Source organism: Anolis sagrei, chromosome 1 (assembly GCF_037176765.1).
Source record: "Anolis sagrei isolate rAnoSag1 chromosome 1, rAnoSag1.mat, whole genome shotgun sequence".
NCBI classification, from domain to species: domain Eukaryota; kingdom Metazoa; phylum Chordata; class Lepidosauria; order Squamata; family Dactyloidae; genus Anolis; species Anolis sagrei.
This window is the reverse complement of record NC_090021.1, coordinates 129,593,279-129,618,301: the sequence shown is the minus strand read 5'-3', so window position 1 is coordinate 129,618,301 and position 25,023 is coordinate 129,593,279. Positions and strand designations below refer to the sequence as shown.

At 39.2% G+C, this 25,023-nt stretch overlaps 1 protein-coding gene across 3 annotated transcripts in view; it reads right to left on the bottom strand.

The window, feature by feature from the left end:
* Positions 1 to 25,023, bottom strand: part of ASAP2 (ArfGAP with SH3 domain, ankyrin repeat and PH domain 2) — a 136,764-nt gene that overhangs the window by 48,410 nt on the left and 63,331 nt on the right. For all 3 annotated transcript variants that reach the window (XM_060787840.2, XM_060787853.2, XM_067468546.1), the window contains exons 4-9: positions 24,031 to 24,105; positions 21,809 to 21,858; positions 11,681 to 11,810; positions 9,160 to 9,245; positions 2,938 to 3,013; positions 2,466 to 2,552 (exon numbers count right to left, since the gene is read on the bottom strand). In XM_060787840.2, the coding sequence (XP_060643823.1) occupies positions 2,466 to 2,552; positions 2,938 to 3,013; positions 9,160 to 9,245; positions 11,681 to 11,810; positions 21,809 to 21,858; positions 24,031 to 24,105 (504 nt within the window). The remainder of the gene's footprint in view (positions 1 to 2,465; positions 2,553 to 2,937; positions 3,014 to 9,159; positions 9,246 to 11,680; positions 11,811 to 21,808; positions 21,859 to 24,030; positions 24,106 to 25,023) is intronic.

Genomic DNA, 25,023 nt, shown 5'->3' with positions numbered 1-25,023 from the left:
AACCTCCTGGCACGTAGAAATAACTCGCCAGGAGAAGGCAGCAGGTGGGACGCACACAGGAACAATTTTGCTTCTCCGCCTCCACCCCTCCCCATAGCGCATCATTTCTACATGCCAGGAGGCCTGCCAGAGGAGTGCCATGGCAGCCCGGTAAGTTTTAACTTCTTTTAAGGGCTTATTTGGGGGCAGGGGTTGGGGAAAGAGGTGGGTGCACTCTTGGTTTTCTGGACTCATGGCTTCTAAAATACCCAGGGCGCAGTGAAAAATATTATTCTACCTTGCTGCTTTCGGACTCTAACACTACAATAACTTACAGTGTTGCTAAGTTCTGTGCTGCTGCATTTAAAATTTGACAGATGATGATTGACCCCACAAGGCAACACCCTTTTGAGAATATAGTTAGAGCAACATGTAACAGCTGAAATGCTACTAGACACGCAATGTGCCCCTCCCTCCCCTGCCCTCCCCAGTGTTTTTGACCCCTCCTATCAATCTCCCCCCCCCCCACACCTTTGGTTCCATACCTGTTACAATATCCTGTGTATTAAAATGTGATTCTAAACTGTTTTCTAATCTACTTTTAAATAACTGCTTTACTGGGGAGTTGTCCTTCCCCTCCCAGGGTGCTTGTGCCCCGCTTTGTGCTGGTCAGTGACCGTAATAAAGTCTTTTTAATTATGTCTGTTTAATTCATTTCAATGTAACACAACAAAACCTGATGGAAATCAAAAGCGGGTGAATACTTTTGAAAGGTACTGTATGGGAATATTTTTGTGCTTAAGACTTTAAATGATAAATATGGAGCAGAGGAAACATATATTGCAGACACTCTACAAATGAACAGATCCCTCACGCATTTGTATAGAATACAAAACACAATGAAAGACCATGGGAGTCCTAATGTGACAAAAACAAGCAACTGGATTTCAGCAAAGAATTGGTTTTTGAAGAAGTGTCACAGAATACTCTAGTTGGGATTCCAGATACTCCAATCCATTTTCCTTTCCCTCCTTTTTTCTGTAAAGTTTTATTTTGCTGTGTTTTGGGGGGGGGGGGCTAAGAGGTCCAATTTTCAAGGGTCCCTGCCCTTTTTTGAAGGGGGGATGGGTACTTATGGAAACCTTGGGGTGTCATAACCCCTCCCCCCAGTTCGCTAATGCTTTCCTCTTGTGATTATTGGGTATATAAGCACCAGCACAAAGAAGAATCTAAACTGCAATCTCTTCCAAGAGTAGTTTGGTTTGCATTTAGTTCATCCAATAAAATGGGTAATATATATCCTTGTGATTTGCCAATTACAATTGGAAGAGATAATTTAGCAAACTGTTTCTTTAAGAAGAGAACTCCAGTTACTGAAAAGCACATGATAACATTGCAAGACACTGTTTACAAAAATATTCAAAAGACTTACTCTCCTAGACTTCGGTCACAAAAGGCAAGCGCATTTTAGGAAGAAGAGAAAATCAGTTGCAGTGCAGAAAAGACCCATATCAGAGAGCATCTCAGAGACATATAGCAACAAGTTATTTATATATTAGCGTCCCAAAAGTATGTTTCTCTGTGCATACTTGAATGGTACTCAAGGTACCGCAGAATAGATTATGGACTCAAATACTACATAATTCATTTCACACTAGGCACCACTACATTTCTACCACCACAAAGGCCCACTCTTTGTCTCCCTACCCTCTTCTTCCCCGCTTTGGTAAACACTAAGGGTTTACATTTAAGCAAGGGCATTTGAAAACCACTTTGATGTGTCCCTTAAACGGACTCTTACATACTGAAAAAGCTCCTCAAAGAGGTGTAATAGTGACCATTGCAACATAGTTGCACCCTTTTTTCACAAAAAAGGGGGGGAAATGCAACTGTTAAGCGATGAAATATGTTAGATACAGAGTTCAAAATGCTTTGCTTTTTGCTTGTGAACACCAAGTTGTTCCTCCAATTAGAAAAGAAAACAAGGGCCAGTTCCACCATTATGATTTATATGACGTATTGCATAGACTTTTAAATAATAGTTCTTTGATTTTTATTTGTCTGTATGTGCAATTTGTCTAATTGTCCAAAACAGATACAGGATCTACCACAGAGCATTTGTCCTTGAAAAACCAGTATGAATTAAAACATCATCCTGCAAAAAACTGTTTTTCACTTGTTCCATTTTCTGGGAAACTTTCCAAAACCTATCACATATATGCAAAATGTGGTAGTTTGACTCTCCCTTGATAATTTAAAAACCAGCAGTTGCAGAATCTGTACTAAAATGTTTCAGTGAGACACACACACAGAAATCTTTGAGGAGGAAAAGGGTGAGAAAGACAGAAAGTCTTGCAGAAAATCTGTTTTGTAATATAATTTCACCAAACACTCATTCCTATAAAAGCACTATTTCATGCAGTCAGTAAAATTGTAAACATTTCCACAGAATCAGAAAAGTATGTTAAACCACCTTACATGCTCACCTCTTTCTGATCAACCTGAAGAGCAGATTTTAAAATATCCCTAAGTTGAATTAATTGCTTTCTTTCTTCGTCCTGCACTTGCTTTATCTGGAGTGGAGATATAACAAAATGTATGAGTCAGTACGTAGTTTGGACAGATGCAGAGGTAACACTGTTATTCACTTTCAGACATCATGGTTTCCTTACCAAGGGAAACAGAAAATCCCTATCAAATACAGAGAAAATCCAAGCATGTCTACATGGCCATATAATCCAGTTCAGGGCAGATAATCTGCATTTTATATGGCAGTGTAGAAGGGGCCTTAGACGAGAAAAATTACTTTAAGACTCTTTTTAATCAGCTCAGAGTTTCCTCTTTTATAGGCCCCTTCTTCCTTTTCAGAAGAACGAAATGTTCTCTTAATTCTGTTTCTCAGAAAGGGAAGACATGCACAGAATAAATAGGTAATACAACAGACATATGGCAACTCACTGTGTGTAGGTCTGTAGAGAGCTTCTCTATTGAAGGTTTGAGGCTTTCAACTGCTTTCAGACCATCCTGAAAGAAGCTTTGGAAGAATAAAAAACTTATAGAAAAAAAGCAAATGGTGCAAATTAATTTACAGTAACTGAACTTTCTAAATATTCAAGACATGAAAATGTTGCTCAGCAGTACATGGATGATCCAACGTTGCAATGTCAAAGTCTATTTTAAAAATGATCACAAATACATTTTCTAAACCACCTCCACAATGTAAAATCTCTCTTTTTTTTTTTGTTAAGACAGGTAATATTCAACAGTTTTGATGTGAAGACAACTGTCAAAAATTCCTCTCTTTTGAGATTCCATAGATTGAACTTGAGGTGCATCTACACCATAGTACGCAGTTGGACACAACTTTAAGTGTCACAGCTCAATATTATGGAATACTAGGAGTTGTAGTGAGGTATGAGCACTCTTTGGCAGAGAAGGCCAAAGGTACTGTGGAACTACAACACCCATAAGTATACGGCATTGAAGCATGGTAGTTGACAGGGTATCAAACTGCATTCATTCTACACTGTGGATGCACCCTCAGACTTTGGTGATTACCAAATAATGTGTTCACACTGTTAGAGAAACAGTTAATCCAACCTTTGCTTCCATCTTATCACATGACATCGTGGATCTCCTAGTGTACTGTAGGGTCACTGGGAATTTGAGAAGGAGAATAACCCATGAATGACACCTTTGCAGCTAGGTGTCAATAATGAGCTTAAGTGCAAATGCCTTAGTTTGTTTCATTGTCAGGATGACTGGATACTGGGCAAGGTGTGGTCTGTTTGGCTTTTTCTTCGGACCTCCAAGGAAATCTCCAGCAGGATAACCTCAAAACTCTTCCAATGCTTGGAGGAAGAGAAGGAGGAGACTTCCCAGGAGAATAGTTGTGTTTCCTGACCCTTACGCTCATGAAACCCTTTTTTAGATGTTTAACTTAAAGCTAAAATGTGATTAGTGTGAAATACATCATTATCTGTTATATAGGGGAAGGGTACGGTTGCATTTTTTTTAACAGGACAAGCTGAAACAATTGTCTAGTGTGATAACCATATTTGTTTTTCATAGGAAAATGTATAAAAAGCAGTAGTGGGTGGCAGGATCTGTTTTTTTTTTTATGCTTTGTCTCCCACAATGCAAAATCTGGGCAGTGGTAGGCAAGTTATAATGATGTCATGATGCAATTGCATTATCACAGCTTTATATATAGAGAGGGGGGGGGGGGGGAGAGGGAGAGGGAGAGAGAGAGTTTAACTAGGAAACCAAACAGGACAATGATAATGGCATTAGTGCAGATGAAAAATCTGTGGAAGCTCCACCATTAAAGTGCATATGCCTGAGGGCAGAGGATTGTTTTTCCTCGTTCCTTTTCTTGTAAACCTCCATGTAAAGTGGTGGTGCTGTATAAATAAATGATGATGACAATACGGTGAGGATGCAATAAAATAGCATCGAGAATCAGCTATGGTCATGTGTGCACGTGAGGCATATTTTGAACAGAATAACATGCTATAGCAGTGTGGGGTGGCAGGGACTCAAAGACTGCCAAGAGCAGAACCAATGAAACCAGCGGTAAAAGCCTGTAAGGACTAACTTGCATTCACAGGTCTCTCATAAGTATGACTGAATTGGGATTTCCTATGAAGAGATTTTCATGACAACAATGTTCAAAATGAGAAGAGAAGTACAACTCTAATTCCAGAACTACATCCTTAAATCCCTAAGAATCTGAGAAAAAGATATAATCATATTTTGCTGAAATATTTGTTCTTAATCAGTAGTTTCCAACCATTTTTGACCAGGGACCTCATCGACCAGGGACTACTCTCCTAAATTAGTACCAAAAGGGTTATGAATCAGTTTTTGGTCAACTTTAGATTCGGTTTGGTTATTTGGAGTGTTGATTCAGAAAAGTGCACTGGATAGACCACATCAGCTCTAGTTTCTGATACAGAACATATGCCACCCAGTAGTCGCCATCTGCTTGTCTAAAGAAAACTATATTTAATAATCTAGAGCTGATGTGGTAGTAGTAATCTTTTGTGAGTATTCAGCTTCTCCCCTCCTGATTTCCCTGTTGCCTTGGCACTATAAGAGGGTTTCGGGAGACCAGTCATGCTTGTTGCTCCGTAATTTCAAGGCAACGTTGTAATAATGGTGAGGCCGTGGACCATATTGTCGTCTTTGCTGACCACTGCTGGTCCATGGACCACAGCTTTTATGTTTTATGTTGTCTACCTCAGAAGTTTTATACTTCACTGGTTTTAATTCATTTTATATGCTTTTTAGTTATGTGGCGAATTGCATACTTTGTGAGGCATTGAATTTTGCCAATTGCTTTGTTGTGAACTGCTTTGAGTCCCCCCCCCCCTCCCCAGGGGTTGAGAAAAGCAGTATATAAACAAAATAAATAAATAAATAAATAATTAAATAAACCAATGTTCTAAAACTATTCTGCATCCACTTTTCATTTGGACAGGGGGATCAAAAATGGAAAGATTAACCAATTCCCAAAGCTTAATGAAGAGCAAAAGAGATTGGTATAGCTTGCAGCACAGCTTATATGTGAAGAGAGGAGTATTCAGTCCTACATAAAATAAAAAATATAGTTCATGACAACATGATGCAGTTGTTGGCTGAGATTCAAACAGTCATTTTCACTACTGCAGTCCCTCATGCAACAAAACAAAGCTGCCAGAACGAGCTACAACAATCAGTGGTATATGGGCATCTCTCTATACACAGGGATATAATTTTGGAAGTGTATTTATACTGTCTTGGATCACAGTCATACTGAGTATATCCACTCTCTTTCCTTCTTACAATCTCGGGCGAACAAAAATTAACTTCAAACACTGCATTTTACTGTCAACTCTGTTATTCTGGTTCATTTACATGAAAGTCACTATTGATCCAAGCTCTGTAAGAACAGCCAAAACTGGCTCATGCTACATGCGTTGCATATTGTAGGAATCAAAGGGAATCAAAAGAATCCGTGTTTCAGCTTGAACACAGAGCAGCTCTGATTCAGCAGTTCCTTCGACAGTCAAGAGCTCTCAATTTAGGCAGAATTAAGCAAGGGCTTTCCATTCACTTCTGTGCTGAGGCCAACTCCATTTGGCAAACCCTCTGAGGGTGAATTAAAGGGAAGCCCGTATTTATTTCATAGCTCCAAGTGTACAAACACATCTCCAGGGAGTCCTGAGTGGTCAGGTTATTTTATCTTACATGTGCAGGCTTGCCGCAGTAGAATCAAAACACAGAGACATCACCAGCACATCAGCCCTAGAGAACAATATTTATAGTCCTTGATCCTGCATGAGGTACAGATAGTTTATAACATTATGGACAAAATATGGTTCAAGGACTCCATGTGGTTTCAAGGCTGTTTACACAACAGATCTTTCCTCAATCTTAACTTTTTTCTGGTTTCAAAAAGTGAATGCATTGCCTTTTCTGGTAGCCTTCAACAACAGAAATCCACTTTTCAAACTGGCTGCAGCTTCACACACCTTCCATTGTATAAAATGTTTAAAATACCTGTTTTCTCAAACTAAGGGACCTTCCACACTGTCCCTATATCCCAGGATCTGATCCCAGATTATCTGTTTATCCCAGGTTACCTGGCAGTGGGGACTCATATATTGCAGTTTAAAGTAGATCATTTGGGATCAGATCCTGGGATAAAGGGCAGAGTGGAAGGGCCCTAAGAGTGGACTTCTTCCTACTCCTGGCTTTTATGGTTTGTATACACACTGTTGCATCTAGAGCAGGCTGTAGCACAGTTGGCTTGGAGTCAGCTGTATTAAATCACCAGTGACCAAAAGGTCATGAGTTCGAAGACAGTCAGAATAAGCTTCCAACCATTTGTCTAGCTTGCTGCCGACTTTTGCAGCCCGAAAGACAGTCAAGTAGGAAATGTAGGTACTGCTTACGCGGGGAGGCCAATTTAACTAATTTACAGCACCATAAAAATCTCCAGCAGCAGGTGAAAGAATGAGGAAAATTCCATCAAGGACTTGGTGTCACAAGTGGACCGTGAAGTGACAGCTTCACCGCTGGCCGGAATTCGAGAATACCCTCATGAAGCTTCAATTGCTTCTGTGTTTGTCTGTATATGTTGTGTGTCTATGGCACTGAATGTTTGCCATGTTTATGTGCACTGTAATCCACCCTGAGTCCTCTGCAGGGTGAGAAGTGCGGAATATAAATACTGTAAATAAATAAAAAGGCAACGACCATTTTTGTGCCCACCAGGAATTCATTTTAGAGTTTGAGAACATTTTCAACATGCTTTGCTCTGTCCATCTTCCAGTCCATTTTAGCCTGAGAAGTCTTTTTTTAAAGGAATTGACGATAAAAATTAAGTGAAACTTGCTGGGATTAGGAAGCAGGAGCATTGGGCTCATCAGCACATGGAGCAGTGCAAATATTGGCGCACTGCTCCATGACAAGATTTCCAGTTACTTCCAGCTATTTAAAAAAATCTTGTCCTAGGCCTACAACAGCCAAAGGGAAATGACAAACATACAACCCATAGAGAGCATTTGGCAGCGTTCAAAAAGAAAACAAAAGAGCACAATGTGGGGCTCTGATTTTCCAAGACCTCCTGGGGATCTAATATAGCCCCTTAGCCTCCGCAACTGACCACCTCTCTTCTAGATCTAGACCAGTGGTTCTCAACCTGTGGGTTCCCAGATGTTTTGGCCTTCAACTTCCAGAAATCCTAACAGCTGGTAAAGTTGCTGGGATTTCTAAGAGTTGTAGGCCAAAATACCTGGGGACCCACAGGTTGAGAACCACTGATTTAGAGGGTCTCTGGGGAAGAAAAGTGGGACTGCTGCAATGGCCCATCCCTGCTATATACCTTCTTTGAGAATCTCAGCTTTCATTGATAAAGGAAAGATTCAAGCACTGGTAGATCGTCTTTGCAACTCCAGACAACCGGGAACCAACACAATGCTCAGTACTCAGAAGGGGTTCTTAGCAATGCCATGCATCATCATCATCATCACCATCATCATCAAATACCTTTGGGATTTCAAGACTTCTTAGATTTTAAAAACAGCAATACAGTTAAAAGCATATTAAGTGCAACCAGACCATACACATCATTAAATTTAAACTTACACTTAAAGGATAAAATGCAATTAAAATATGAAAATATTTTTAGAAATCCACATATATAGACATTACTCTGGCAGCTCAGCAGGAGTTCAACAACCAGAAATCTCTTATGGAACAAAAAAAGTATGCTTTGAGCTGTACTGAATGTTATTAGCTGTATTGGAAAGAGACATTCTGGTGTGATCTTGAATTCAGCAAAATAAATGGCCAATTTTCTGAATACTGGTAAATGAATGCAAGAGGGGAGTATTACAAAATTAAACTATCTGCTGTGCTTTTCTATGCAGAAGCACTGAGAGAGCTGGCAGGTGAGGTGTTTTTTGTTTTGTTTTATGTCTGAGTAAATGTATCCTGAAGTATTCATAACAGCAATCACTTTGGGAAATAAGTTTCTTCTTCCCACTCCAGACTGTGGAAGCCACTAATGATTATTAACATGTTATATGGAATAAATGTATTTCCACAATGTGACAGACATAACTACATTACCTGGCTACACAAGTAAAAACTAGGTACAGTAAAAGGTTAGAAATTTCAGTTAATAATTCATCCAAAAAATTGGTTGACTTATCCATGGATAAATGTAAATACTGTACTTTAATTCTTATCTTGTTAAAAAAAACTTATTGCAAAATTAAGATATCTGTTTCTATTGCTTTCTAAGCTCAACAGTCTGGTTTTTTCTTTTCTGTCAATCCTAACTATGTATTTCTTTTTCGGGGGGAGGGGGGGAGAACTCATGTCTGTCACGCGCCACATTCTGCAAAATATGAAAGCAGCTTGTAGTTCATCCTTTTCGCAATGCAATTACTAATCATGCCAAATGGCCATGTGGAAATTATGAATGATAATGCCTTGTATTATCTCAGTCTGACACTTCATTTCATCTGAAATAATACATTAACAAGACAATGACTGACGTTTAAACTATTCAGCCCTGCGGAAAAACAGCAATGAAATGGACATGTGGATAATGCAGATTTGTATACATTTTTTTAAAAAAAACCAAAAACATTAATAGCACACATTTTACCATATTGCAAAACGTACTTGCATTGTGCGTGGAAATACTTGATCAGGTTTTGAAGCAAGTCAACTCCCTTTTTAATCTTGATTTCATTCACTTTTAACAGGTACTGCCAAGATAATAAAACAAACACGAAAATAATATTAACTGTTGTATTAGAATAGAACTTGCTTAGTGACAGTTAAATGACTCTATACACAGTGCTAATAGTCTGAGTAATGTCATCAAGTGGAGTGATGTTGCCCATCGTGAAATACGTGCTGAGGAAGTTTCTTCACTCATCCAACAAAACCAAATTAAACAATATGCTGTGATCCAAGGGACTTATCCTGCATACTCATAGCTATATTAAACAAGGCCTCCTTTCCTACACATTGAAAACACTCTAGAATGCACAAAGTGTTTCCAAAAGGAGTTTCTTGTAGCTATAATTTCCAACAGTACTAAAAATATTTTCCAAGACTGAACAAAAAGAGAGCCTGAGATCTAACCATACTGAGAGTATAAGGCTTGCATCTAAGGGCCCTTCCACACAGCTATATAACCCAGAATATCAAGGCAGAAAATCCCACAATCATAGAATCATAGAGTTGGAAGAGACCTCGTGGGCCATCCAGTCCAACACCATGCCAAGAATGAATATCTGCTTTAATCTGGGTTAACTGAGTCCACACTACCATATATTCCAGTTCAAAGCAGATAATGTGAGATTTTATTTAGCTGTGTGGTAGAATTCTAAGTGAATGGGTTTAAGGTTGGCATTCCCCTCCACTGAGGACATGGATGTTTAAACATAATTAAGCATGGAATTACATTGGTGCTACTGTTCAGTCCTAGTTTAAATAGCAAAATATTGATTACAGCTCCGCAAAACTTTCTTAATGTCCTAGAGACAACATCCTCGGTAGAGGAGGAACAAGTTAACTGACTCAGGAAACAAATCTTCATGAGTCAGCTATGAATACATTAAGCAGAAATTGCCTAAGCACTTGATATGATTCATGTTTGTTCGTGTAAATAAAGCTGTGCACCATCTGCTTTTTCCTAAATTTTAAAATTTGGATTAAAAAAAAGATGACTACCAACTATCTATGACTACCCACTATCTATGGCTACAGATAACTTATAATGAACTTCCCCAATAAACACACATGCGACAACAAATTTTCTTTCTTTTCTATCACAGTGTTGAAGGCACTGTCTTTCCACAGAGTAGTTGAAGACTGAATAGTTATTTATCCTTTCATTATTTTAATAAATAAGACACTAGACTATGACTTTGGATGTGAATTTGGATTCGTTAACTTTTAAATGAATGTTTTTAATGTATTGTTTAGTTAATGTTTTAATTGTGATTTTATTGCTTTTGTTTGTGTGGCTTATCCAACCTTCGCTCACCAAACATTCTGTATTATCCAACGAAATCTGCCTTCTGCCCAGGTCGCAGCTGTTTCAATTCATTGCAATGTTTTGGTACAAAATTTGTAAATACAGTAATTACTATGTAACGTTACCATATACAGAAATGCTTTTTTTCTGTCGATTTGTTGTAAAACATGATGCTTTGATGCTTAATTTGTAAAATCATAATGTAATTTGACATTTAATAGGCTTTTCCTAAATTCTTCCTTATTATCCAACGTTTTCGCTTATCCAAAGTTCTGTTTGGCCCATTTAGGTTGGATAAGCGAGACTCTACTATATTATAAAACTCTCTGTTGTAGAATGTTAAGCCTCAGTTCGCTTTCATGGAAAATCAAATGCAATGGTCTGAGCATTTTTCAACCCTCCTAAGGCAGCAGGGCAGTTCAGAGGGCCAAAATGGATAGGCTGTGTAGCAGACAATGCTTTGTTCTTAAACAATAGCAAATCATCCAGAAGTACAGAAGGTACATCTGGAAAACTCTCATCTAGCCAGCATCTGTGGCCTATGGCAGTCACTCTTTGTCTCTCATTATACGGCAGTATCTGCCCAAACTAATTTCGAAACATGGCACCAAACATCAGCTTGCCTGATTCAGACATTGAAGCAAACCACGATTAGAGCTGTTCAGAAATGAGTGGCAAAACTTGTGTCTCATATATGAGTACAGAATGGAGTACAATAATGTTTGCTTAAAACTGAAATTAATGCACTAAAATGGTTATGAAGAAAACCAGTAGGCAGCATGCTAGTTATCGTGCTACAGGGCACCAGCAATCTCTCTCCAACAGCTGGCAAATGTTCTTACTTAACCAAGTAAATTGAGATTTTCATCTCTTAGTCCTGTGGCAGATGGTAACTTGAATGGGCACAGGAGACAATCTTTTAAGCTGACGATGGGATGGCTGCATAAAGGCTCTGCCTTTGTTTGTTTATAATCTGCACGTAATAGGCTATATGGTCAGTCTGCCAATTTATCACTGACAAACATATCAAGCAATTGTGTCTTTTCTGAAATTGGAACAAACGGATCAGTCCTTTGACGAAGACTTTCACAGAAAGCTCACATTGCAATATAAAGTGTTAGAACAGAATTAACTGAGCAACACGTTCACTCTTACCTCGCACATTTGTAGCTGAAAGAACCTTCGCTCTTTTTCCATCTCTTCAGCTATTTCAGCACCACTTATTTCTGTCCGGATCATTCCGTGTAATTTTGCATGTTCTTTTTTCTCTTTCTCTATTTTTGTCCTGTGTGAAAGAAAACCAACAAAACTATGATGCCATCCTAAATATTTTCCTCCAACAGTTTTTGCATGTTTAAGAGTTGTACTAAACATTTTTGTTCAAACTACCACCCATCAGCCAATTCATCTGACTAATTTCACTGAGTTTAAAAAAGGGAGAAAGAGGACTAAATCTTCAATTAAATCAGTCCTAATTCATTCTCTTCTAGTAGAGGCAAAAGCCCTACATTTTAGGCTCCTCTAAAATGCAAAAGCACATTGGCCTGTACCTCATGGGTGGTCCTGCTCTACCATAATAACATCAGCATCACCTAACAGATTTCCACACATACACCTTTTACAATATTAATTCACTCACTGGATCGGAGCCAAGGAATACATTATCTGAACAAAGGGCATTGTAAATGGACATTTTCTTCCAAGCACACACTCTAGCAACACAAGAACAATATACACAACCTACACAAAGAATGCCTTTCCTAATATTTTTTCATTCTCACTTGACTAATATGGAGTTACTGGAATACATACTCCTTTTCCTGTATTCCAGTAATTTCGTATCAGTCAAGTGCAGAATGTCTTCACTAAGTCGTTTCACAGTCCTAAAGAAGTAATGGAAGGTTTCTCGTGGCAAACAATGCAATGAGAAACATTCCATTATTTCATCTGTTCATCATGTCTTATCCTTTTTTGAAAATCAAACTTGAGAACTCAGGCAGCTCAGAAATGGCAAATGGGGAGATGAGGCCTTTCAGATACTCTGGACTGATATGAGATGACTTCAGATATATTCCTTCATCATACAATGCATCCAGAATGGACTAGTGAAAACCAAGTTCAAGTAGCTATTATATGAATTGACTTCAAAAGATGTATTTCTAAAGGAAGCAAAGTGAGAGTTTTAATGAATGGAAAAATATTTAATTATTTTAACTTATCTTTTTAGGATCAAAATTGGTGTCTGAGGACTAACAAGACATTTGTAGGCATCTAAATATTGTAAAGCTGGTGAGTATAGCACTAAATGAGACATGTAGAATAATCACAGGATGTCTTAAACCTACACGTGTTGATAGACTCTATAAGCTAGCTGGCACACACCCCCCCCCCCCCCGGATGTGTGACAAGAAATTGCTGCCAATTGCGAGACAAATAAGGTTGAACATTGTGAAAGCCACCCACTATATGGCTATCAACCTCCTCTCAGTAGACTTAAATCAAGGAAAAGTTTCATGAGAACCACCACTCCTCTATATGTTCCTGCAGCAACAGCAAAAATATCCCTGTAGGCAGCAAAACCAGGCAATTTCAACTGAATGACCCCCCCACCCCCCCACCCCCCGAGGGTCTTTCTCCAGGGGCAAACTAAGAATGGGCAACCTGGAAGTCCCTGAACAGACTCAGAAGCAGAATTGGCAGATCAAAAAACAACCTGGCAAAATGGCACTATGTAAAAGAATCTTCCACCTTGTGGGACTGTGGAGCAGAACAAACAACTCTGCACCTGTATGCTTGTCCGCAATGCCCTGCCTCATGCACAGAGGAAGGATTGTTTAAAGCTACAGATCAATGCAATCGCTGTTGCCTGTTTTTGGTCTTAAACTATCTAGCAGCTTGTGATCTCTTTATTTAATCAGTTTTAGATAAACTATTTAATCAGTTTTAGATAAGCTATTTTATGCAATGCTTTTGACACAAAATAAATCTAAATATTACTCTCACACAATTTTGCCTTCCTATAGTAACTATGCCAATCCTGCCACTAATGAAATGAATGGCCTACAGGCAAATTCCTTCCACCTCTCCCCTCTCTTAAATGGGAGAAGTAATTCCTACTTACTTTGTTGGTAGAAGCCAGAAGGGAAAAAAATCACAAAATATTGTAATTCAATTCACAGATCATGTCAGCACAGGAGCTTCCTGTGGTTCTGGTTGAACACTACAAAAATCTATGGCTAGGATCCATCTCCTCCTCCCCTTCAAATATTTGCATTGAAGAAAGATTTCATTAGCTTCACTTTATGCAAGGCGTTCATTGTAGCACATCAAAAGAATGAAGTTGAAGGAAAAATTCATACAGAGACGATACTATTGTTCTCTGTGCCACAGTCTGTGCCGCCCTCACTAGGCTGGCCAGTGGAGCCACTGTGAGTCTTTTCTAGATTCTGTTGCTGTTCCTCCTGCAGCTGCTCTAAGATGAGTAGGATCTCTGTGCATGCCAGTAAGAGCCCAGCAGCACCACTTGAGCTCCCTTTCAACTCTGAGTAGCTGTGAGATGAGATGTGGTAGAATTCAATGTGCATTTAACATCCTTGCTACCCTGAGTGTCCCAGGAGACATGCAAGTCCACATAGACCAACTATATGAAGTCAATAATAAGCTTGGAAAGTACACATGAAATCCTCAAAACCTGGTTTATGTAGCCTGCAAGTTGTTGCTGAATGCCATCAAGTTGTTCTTATGGTAACCCTAAGATGAACCGTCAACAAGTTTTTCTCAGTAAGATTTCTTCAGAGGCATTTTGCCTTTGCCTTCCTATGAGGCAGAGATTGTGACTTGCCCATGGTCACCAGTGGATTTCTACGATCAGGCAGAAATTTGAACCTTTTTCTCCCAGAATCCTAGTCTAACATTGGCTCTCATACCTATCATGCACTCAAAGGCCTAATTTGTAAGTCCAAAGTAGAACAGGATAATTAATTCCATGGAACATTGGTGAATCAATATTTAGTAAGTTCCATTGATTCAGCAAGCCTACTCTGGTTGGGATTAAGGATTCTGCATGTTCATCTGGTGTCAATCCGGAGCATTGCTGTACTGGAGCCGTTACAGGTTCAACAGATCTGCTTACATTTATTTATTTATTTATTTACTATATTTATTTACTATATTTATAGTCCCACTCTAGCAAGGGACTCAAGACAGTTTGCAACATATTAATGGCAAACATTCAATGCCCAATACATATACAAATGAAAATCGTATTAACTGAATAATAACATATAACTATCAATTAAAATAGATAGTTATATGTTATTGTTCAGTTATTATGATTTTCCTTTGTATATGTATATACATATAACTATCAATTAAAATAGGAGCCCCCAGTGGCGCAGTGGGTTAAAACCGTGTCGCCAGGACTGAAGACCGACAGGTTGCAGGTTCGAATCCAGGGAGAGCGCGGATGAGCTCCCTCTATCAGCTCCAGTTCCTCATGTGGGGACATGAGAGAAGCCTCCCACAGGGATGATAAAACATCAAAACATCCAGGCGTCCCCTGGGCAACGTCCTTGCAGACGGCCAATTCTCTCACACCAGAAGCAACCAGAAGCAATTTCTCAAGTCGCTCCTGACATGACAAAAAAAAAATGTAATATGAATACATCTTGCTAGACTGGAGTTTCTCAAGTCGCTCCTGACATGGAAAAAAAAAATCATTACATGCTCTGTCTCTGAGCTGAGACAGTGATGAGAATGAAGTTCAGACTGACCAGTCAGGTTGAATACAGTGTGGTCCTGTTGGACAGTCACCTTTACCTGGACTGTTCTCCCTATCACTGCACCACAGAGTTCCCAGCAAAGATGCCCATATGATGAGGGAGGAGGGGAGGCAACAGGGATTATGTGAATCCAATCCACTTGTGGAGTGCAGGGAGAAGGGAACAGCAGCACCTGGCTGTGTGGACAGTAGATCAGTTCTAATTTGCTCAAATTACCCTAATTCAGTTTTATCCTGTGTTCATAATTGGAAGTCCCTGGACATCATCTGGATGTCCAGGAGCAACGTCTAATCAAAACCAGGGTATAGATAAGTCCTAAATGTTGATTCACGAAGTTCCCATTGATTCAGTAGACCTACTGTAGCTGGGAAAAACAACATAATTTAACTCTACATTTCCACTTGCATAATTATTGTACCAGCTTTACACAGCATTCTCTGCCAGAGCCTGCTTTCCTTGAATGAAACCTATCCCCTCCCCCAGCAATCCAGAGCACAGCTGTCATCCCTTCCTCTTCCTGAGCCAACTGGCAGGGTGAATGGAAGGCAGAAGGCTGTGTTGGGCTGACGGCTTCCAAGCCTTACTAAACAAACTGCCCTGGCTACCCAAAGGTCACTGTCAACACTGTAGACTGTCTGTGTTTCAACACGGGTGACAGCACACCAGGGCACAAAGCAGGCTGAAACCGACAGGGTGTAATTAGGTTATTGGGAAGGTATTTTAATTTTGCATATTGATTCTTGAACACTATTGTCAAATACAATTCATAAACAAGGTAGTGAAGCGCTAAAAATATTGCATTTTGGATCTTAAATTGTTTGTATATGGCAACGTAATATGCATAGAAGATTCTCAGCGAAGTACAAAAGCTAATCGCATGTCTGCACATGAAAGAAAAATGAGAGTGAGCAATGCTTTTGCTTGACACCCTAGTTCTGTGCCTGGTGCAATTTTCACAAGGTAAAGGTAAAGGTTTCCCCTTAAGTCTAGTCGTGTCCAACTTAGGGATTGATGCTCATCTCCATTTCTAAGCCAAAGAGCCGGTGTTGTCCATAGACATCTCCCTGATCATGAGGCCAGCATGACTGCATTACCTTCCCACAGAAGTAGTATCTATTGATCTTTTATTTATTTATTGAAAACATTTATATTCCGCCCTTCTCACCCCAAAGGGGACTCAGGGCGGAGCACAGCACATATACGGCAAACATTCTATGCCAGGACACAAATTCTTATATACATACATAAACATTAAAAACATTTATCAAAATATTAAAATGCACCATTTAAAACCATGCTAGTCACATTTGCATGTTTTCGAACTGCTAGGTTGCAGAAGTTGGAGCTAACAGCAGGAGCTCACCCCACTCCCCGGATTCGAATTGCCAACCTTTCAGTCAGCAAGTTCAGCAGCTCAGTGGCAGCGGGTTAAGCCACTGTAGATATCTACAATTTCAGGTTTATGCAAAAACCATACTGCACAGACTAAAGAAAAGAATACTGAGAAAGTTTTCTTTTTCAGGGAGTGTCGACTACACAAATTCCTTTCCTTGACTCTCTTATAAACTTCTACAGGGACAGACATAACGGGTATGATTAATTTTGCATCCTGCTTGTTATCACCTCCAGAACAGGCGCTCATTTTGGAAACTTCAGACAGTTTCAATAGGACAAGGCATAAGGGAAGAACACGGTTCTCCATATCTTAGTTCTGATACAGCAATGCAATGGAAAACACAGTACAAGACCAACTTGTTTCCTCTACTTTTGCATTTTAGTAACCATAGATAATGCCAAGCTAGTTTGTAAACAGAGTTATAATTAGTTTTGCAAATCTGGTTACAGCTTGGGTTTTCCATCAGATGTAACACCAACCCCAATTAGCTCTGAAACAGAAACAGAGTGAAGAATGTCGATGGAGGGAGTGGGGAAATGCACAAGCCAGCAATGTGCAACTGAGCATGAAAGCCTTGGAAACTAAGGGACATTTGTAGAAGGATAAATAACCTGTTTCCTGAAAATGAAATGCCAAAAGAGCCTTGGAAGCTAGAGGGCATCTGTTATAGGATAAACAACTTCTTTCCTGAAAACAAGATGCTAACAGTGACAAAAGTGCTGAAACTTGGTGGAGGTTTCCTCCTGTGGAAAAGGGCACAGAATTTTTGTCTCTCTGTATGTACCGTTTTGTCACCTATTGACAGAAGCCCCGGTGGCGCAATGAGTTAAACCTTTGTGCCGGCAGGACTGATGACTGTCAGAGGTTGAAATCCAGGAAGAGCAGGTGAGCTCCCTCTGTCAGCTCCAGCTCCCCATGCAGGGACATGAGAGAATCCTCCCACAAGGAAGGTAAACATCAAACATCCTGGGCAACATCCTTGCAGATGGCCAATTCTCTCACATCAGAAGCGACTTGCAGTTTCTCAAGTCACTCCTAACATGAAAGAAAAAACCTATTGACTAATGACGCAATGAGATCCATAGAGTTTTTAAAGGCAAAAATGCTTAGCAGTGGTTGGTCATTGCTTTTCTCTGACATATAGCCCATTTTGCTACTGATATGAATCATAATGTATATATCTGATTTGCAGGGTGTATTTTCATTCACTGGACCAAATTCGGCACTAATACCCAATATGCCCAAATCTGAATACTGGTGGGGTTAGGTGGGATTGATTTTGTCATTTAGGAGTTGTAGTTGCTGGGAATGAGTAGTCAACCCCAGGGGTGAGAAAGGTGGTATATAAATGGTGGAAATAAATAAATAAAATCCCATTCAAAGAGTATTCTGAACTCCACCAACAATGCAATTGAACCAAACTTGGCAAACAGGACTCCCATAATGAACAGGAAATACTGGAAGAGTTTGGTGGGCATTGACCCTGAGTTGTAGTTCACTTACATCCAGAGAGCACAGTGGACTCAGTGATGGATTTGGACCAAATTTGGCATGCATACTCAATATGCCCAAATGTGAACACTGGTAGAGTTTAGGGAAAATAGACCATGACATTTGGGAGTTGTAGTTGCTGGGATTTATAGTTCACCTACAATCAAGGCATTGAATATTTGCCTCATATGCATATTGTTATCTGCTCTGAGTCCCTCCGGGGAGATAAAACAGAATATAACTAAAGTCTATTATTATTATTTTACTGACACAAGAACACAGTATGTCACAGCAAACGAGATAGTATATATGCTGGATTTAGTATCACAAAATCACAAATCGAACACTTCCCAAGCGTCTAGGACTGTGTGATGTATTTTCGAATGATGCGTGCAGATCCAAGTAAGGTGACCTTTTTGCAGTTGACAGGTCATGATTTTGTCAATATTTATTTTTTTTCCAAATGCTGGCTGAGATCGTTTGGCATGGCACCCAGTGTGCCAATGACCACAGGGAACACCTGTACTGTTTTATGCCAGAGGCTTTGCAGTTCGATTTTGAGGTCCTGGTAACAGCTGAATTTTTCCTGATGTTTTTTGTCAATGCAACTGTCACCTGGTATGGCAACATCAATAATCCAAATGTTTTTCTTTTCCACAATCGTGATGTCTGGCGTATTGTGTTCCAAAACTTTGTCAGTCTGGATTCAAAAGTCCAATAATAATAATAATAATAATAATAATAATAATAATAATAATATGCACAGCCTGGTTCTGCCACTGAACAGGTAACATACAAAATAAATATGACAGGCCTTCCATATCCACGGACTCATGATCCATGGATTCAACGCACAGTAGAGTCCAATGTACACAATAATGTGTGTTTGAATTTGTGGCGGGGATCTTGCCAGCTGCCCCTTTTTGCCTCCAAGGTGGCATGGTTTCCTCGCAAGGCAGAAACAGAAGAATGCCCGGATGCAGGGGAACCTGAAGATTGTGTGCCTTGTAGTTTGACTAGCTCCCAGGGCTTGTCCCTACCTCACGGTTAGCCAGGCTGCATACACAGGACTACCCTGTCTGCTACAAGTAAGGAGGTTTCTGTTCCTGCCAATGGCATTCCTTTTATATATTTCTTTTCTGCGTGTCATGCTGTTAATGTTTAAGTATATAAAGAGGGGAGGGGGCATAAATGAGCAAAAGCCAAGTAAGAGCCAAACCCAACCACAGGCACAGAATCAACTACAGACTTATTTACTAGGAAGTATTAATAGTTTGGCTGACATAATTAATTTGAGGCCATGCCAGAACTAGCGTTTCCTTTAATGTCATACTTGTGCTGCCAGCTTTCCAGCAGCAACAGCATTATGTTTCAACCCATGTAATAGAAAACAGAGGCAAACTTACTGCAGAAAGTTGTTTTTCCTTTGTTTTAACAGCACTGGAACATTAAAACAACACAACACAACAGTTCCACAAATATGGTGAGAGCATTGCCATGGGGGAAAGGACTTTGTCCTTTACAGACCTTGAACAGGAAATGAGAAACGCGAGCTCTGGTCCAGAAAGGGGATAAATTAAAAACCAGTTTCAAGTCTGCCTGAAAAACATTTCTAATTAGGACTTCAGATTTACAGCACACAGAGAAAAGTAACATAGAAGCTGCTTAAAAGTATGGAATAGAAAACGGGTCAGAGGTTTCGTGAGGATTCAATGCTTTTGGTCTGCATTGTTCAACAGAAGGAGACAGGTAAAGAGTACTTAATATTTGAGGAATTTCCAGCTCTATACTGATGAAAAGGGAGAAAAACATCTTTCATGGCTAAGAGGCAAATTTGTCAATGTATATCTAAAGTATGAAAAGGGCTCAGAAATGGAAGGAAGGCTAATAATGATGTTCTAGTGGAGTGTTTCTCAACCTTCCTAATGCGACCCTTTAATACAGTTCCTCGTGTTACGGTGACCCACAACCACTAAATTTATTTATTTATTTATCTACAGCATTTATATACCGCTTTTCTCACCCCTAGGGGGACTCAAAGCAGTTTTTTGTTGCTACTTCATAACTGTAATTTTGATATTGATATGAATTGTAATGTAAATATCTGATATGCAGGATGTATCTTCATTCACTGGACCAAATTTGGCACAAATACCCAATATGCCCAAATTTTTTCACCAACTATACTTTAGAAACACTTTAGTAAGGAAATGCCAGCGCCCCACAGTTTTGTAATGACTTTTGAACCTTTTTTTAATGGATCGCACATTCCTAGTAAATATCAAAAGGTTAATGCAGTTAAGACATTCACAGGGGATTGTTCTGGTCCACTAGAATTTCAGGTGGGATGCCTCACATCTCCTTGATGGAAGGAATCTTCCCATGTAGCGTCTGCACCACCAGCTACTAGATCCCTACACCTTTTGAGTCAGTATTTGTCAATGCCAAAGTATATGGCAGAAACACATCACAATTTATGTTGCTGTTTGGAAACTTGTCATTTTAACAGAGTCATTTTGACAAATTTTACTGCTCTTATGCCACAGGTTGTGTCATATTACACTTCTGTCCTATGTGACAAACTGTGTTGAAAATCAATGCAACACAGGTTGGAGTTCCAAAAGAAGGCATGCATTTGTAAATGTTTGTATATGACATTTTTGTTTCGGAGTTTCCATTGAAGCTGCATTGAGATGCACTACATGAACAAACTGATTCCTGTGTACCTTAATGTGCCGGTTCCCAACTCTATTTTCTTAACTTCTACACTGGCCTAGATTAGATTAAAATCATCATACTAATCTGTTTCCTAAAATGAATTTTAGGCCTCTGCAGATGGGGGCCTAACTCTCTAAAACAGTAGTTCTAGTACTTGACACTGATGGCTTTGCATGTGGAGAATAGTCACCATCACTCAAGCAATGTAACAGAATTTTCATTGTCAAACCACCACAGTGCCCTTTTCAAACAGTTTATGTATTCAATGGCAAGATATTGTTCTTATTATATCCTACATTTCTTCCAAAATTAGAACTTTTACACATATAGACACTACTCAAGGAGCTGAACTGCATAAATCCCTCAGGGAACAAAAATGTAGTTTGTCATCACATGAAATCTTGAATTCAGCAAACCAAGTGGCCATTGGGTTGTTGTAAGTTTTTTCGGGCTATATGGCCATGTTCTAGAGGCATTCTCTCCTGACGTTTCGCCTGCATCTATGGCAAGCATCCTCAGAGGTAGTGAGGTCTGTTGGAACTAGGAAAGTGGCTATTCTTTTGATTAAATGGATACAAGAAAAGGATATCACAAAATCAAGGGACTTGCTAAGAAGCCATGGTGGCACAATGAGTTAAACCCTTGTGCTGGCTTAACTGCTGACCTGAAGGTCGGTGGTTCAAATCCAGGAGTGGGGTGAGCTTCTATCTGCCCAGCTTCCCATGCAGGGACAAAAGGGAAGCCTCCCCAAGGATGGTAACACATTCAGGCACCCCCTGGGCAAAGTCTTTGTAGATGGCCAATTCTCTCACACCAGAAGCAACTTGCAGTTTCTCAAGTCACTTCTGACACGATAAATAAAAGTGATTTGTTGCGCAACAGAAAAGAAATACATACACTTTTGTTTCATAGTCCTTCCATGCTTTATCAAAAGGTTTCTTCAGATCCTGAAAGAAAGAAATGTTAAATAGTTAAGTAACCATCCGCTTTGAGATAAGCTAAATTTCTAATATTTCAGACAAGATACTGGTATGATATTTTTGTATTCTTTCCCTATCATCCTTTAAACCAGGCATGGGAAAACTGTGGTCTTCCAGGTATTGCTGGATTATTTATTTATTTATTTGCGATATTTCTATCCCACCTTTCTCGAGCTCGAAGGCAACTCAAGGTGGCTTATAACCCAGCCACTATTTATATAATTGTATAATTGGCTAGATTGGCAAGGTCTGATGAAACTTGCAATACGAAAACTTTTGGCCGCCTCTGCTTTGAATACAGATTAATTTAGATTTGCTTCTAGCTTTTATGATCTGCTTCAGTAGAATTCAAAACACTTAGAAATCCAACCTTCCATATATTGGCCCAAACTTCAGGTACTTCAGACCACTCCTGACCTAACAAGAGACATGTTCATACATCAGAGCCATTTATAGTTTATTCGGTATGGAATGGGATTGAAATAGACTAGATATGCACAAAACTGACAACAAATTATGGACAGCACCTCTTCTTCTTTATGATCAAATCAACCCCAATACAAGGCTGGTAGACCACATTTCACACTGAACTATCAGAGAGAGCCTTCACAAGAACCAGATTATTCAAGGATTCATATAAGGAGACCAGCAACTGCTACCATGGTGGCCATTGGCCGGAACACAACACTCTGTTCACACTGATGTTTCCCCAAACAAATAAGGATAAGGGACAGAAATACCCTGTTGGTTTATATATAAACCAAATAAAAATTCTAAGCACATGGAATATTTAGGATAAAACATTCTTGTATTATTATCCATTAAGAGAAAAAACAAGTTCAACCCATGAACTATTTTTACATGCTGGAAAAGATTCAATATCTCAGAACAGGTCAGTTTGTGAAACATTAAGCTAAAGAGCAAAGTCATACAGGGTGACAGGCCAAGGACTATGAAAAAAAAACTCAGAAAGTTCAGAAAATATTTGAACTTTTGTTCTTATTCCTTCACTGAATATTTATACAAAGAAATTTCCAGAAACAGAGCATTTCCAACTTTTCAACATTGAAAAGTTGATGCGCTTGTTAAACAATCCTGTTGATGCGCTTGTTAAACAATCTCTCATTCATAGAAATTACTGGACATGCAGGAATTATCATTTTGCATTTGCCTTACTTGTTAACATATTTTCTGATAGCGGTAAGAAGAAATAGCTTCACGTTAACATTATATTTTCTGATAGTAGTAAGGAGAAATGGCTTCACGTAGCCTCTTGTTTAAAAGAGCTAAGATGGCTTCATTCTAGAACAGTGGTACCCAACCTATGGTCCATGGACCCCAGTGGTCCCCAAGAACAAAAATATGGTCCATGGCCTCATAATTACTACACTGTTGCCTCGAAACCAAAACAACAAGAGCAACTGGTCTCGTGAAACCCTCTTATAGTGCTTAGGCAATGGGGATGTCGGGAGGAGAGAGGCTGACTGCCCACGAAAGATTGCTACTACCACATCAGCTCTAGATTGTTAAATATGGTTTTCTGTGGACAAGCAGATGGCAACTACTGGATGGCATATGTTCTGTATCAGAAACTAGAGCTAATGTAGTCTATCCAATGCAATTTTCTGAATGAGCACCCCAATTAACCAAACCGAATCTAAAATTAACCAAAAACTGATTGGTAACCCTTTTGGTTGGGAACCACTGTTCTAGAAGCACACTCTCAGGCTGTGTCTACATGGCCAAAATAAATAGAGTAACTATTCAGCATAGTAAATCCAGGAACCTAATCTTCATTGATATGGGGGGGGGGGGGTCATACTATATCATTACAGCTATGTAACCCTTCTGCACAGGAGTCAAGTTTTTCAGCAGTTTTGCAAAAGTGAACGTGAGACTTCTGCCTCTACATCAGGAAGTGATGAAATCATAATACAAAGCAATACATTTTTGAAAAGGTATGTCAGCACTCCAACATGCCAACAATCTCATCATCATCACAAAAGAACTTAAAAGAGTTATTGTACTAAATAGACGATGAGAACACTTACATGCATTTTTAATGCATCTATGTTAAGAAGAAATACTAGCAATAAGAAACATTTTAAATATATTCATGTCTAAACACATACAACATACCCCTTTTACACCTTTTAGATCCCCCTTCAGCAAGCTGTCCAGTGGGAAAGTGATTATATTGTTCATGTTCTGGATCTGCAAGAAGAAATTCAATTCTGTTAAAACATGTACAGTAAAGCTTGTCTATTGCACTATGTAACACAATTCTTGTTCCTGGGTCATATATGTCATTTCCTAATTGGATCTCTCATAAAAACATAGAAGAGGTTTATTAAATGGCAAAAACATTCTTGTGGGACATTCTGCATCACATTTTGCTGTCGTTTTTCAATGAATATCTCATTGAGTCAACTAATTCAACATAGTTTGCGGCAGCCACAAAAACAAAGTTTCTGGAGTATAACAACTACTTTCAAAGTAAGTACTGCACAATTAAACAGGAAACAGCATTTTCAACAGGAACTGATTTTTCCCCAAATTTTGTTACATAGACTTATACAAGCTCAATGAACATGGTTTCAGTTATATTTAAAGAGCTTTGAATGCCATAAAATTGGGCAGTAGGATCAAGTGATGACTAGAAAAACATGCTATAAATTTTAAGGTCAATTTCAGCCAGAAGTGAGGTTTTAATGGAAGTTCACTATGGAATTGTGCTATAAGTCTAGAGAGAATACTTCTCTGGGAATCTATAGGCGCTCCAATATAATTCTATGATATGCTTTGGCCGGAAGCCCAGAAAGTTGATTACTTCAGGTAAGAAAAACAAGTTTCTGGATAATATACAAACAGTGTAGTATATTATATGTAGTATGTATGTAGTCCTGGAACAGATCCCTTGCATAACATGTGGTCCTACAGTATTGCTTTAGGTCATAGGGCAACAATTAATTTCTCCCACTGTATTTGGGGGCCAATTGTTTCTCCAGGAGCCTCTGGAAGTATGAAAATGATCCCTATATACAAGATGGCTGGAAATCCACATATAGTTTTGAGTTGTTGTTTTTTTTCAATTATGGAAGCCCTCAACATATTGAAAAGGTGAAATTTTAT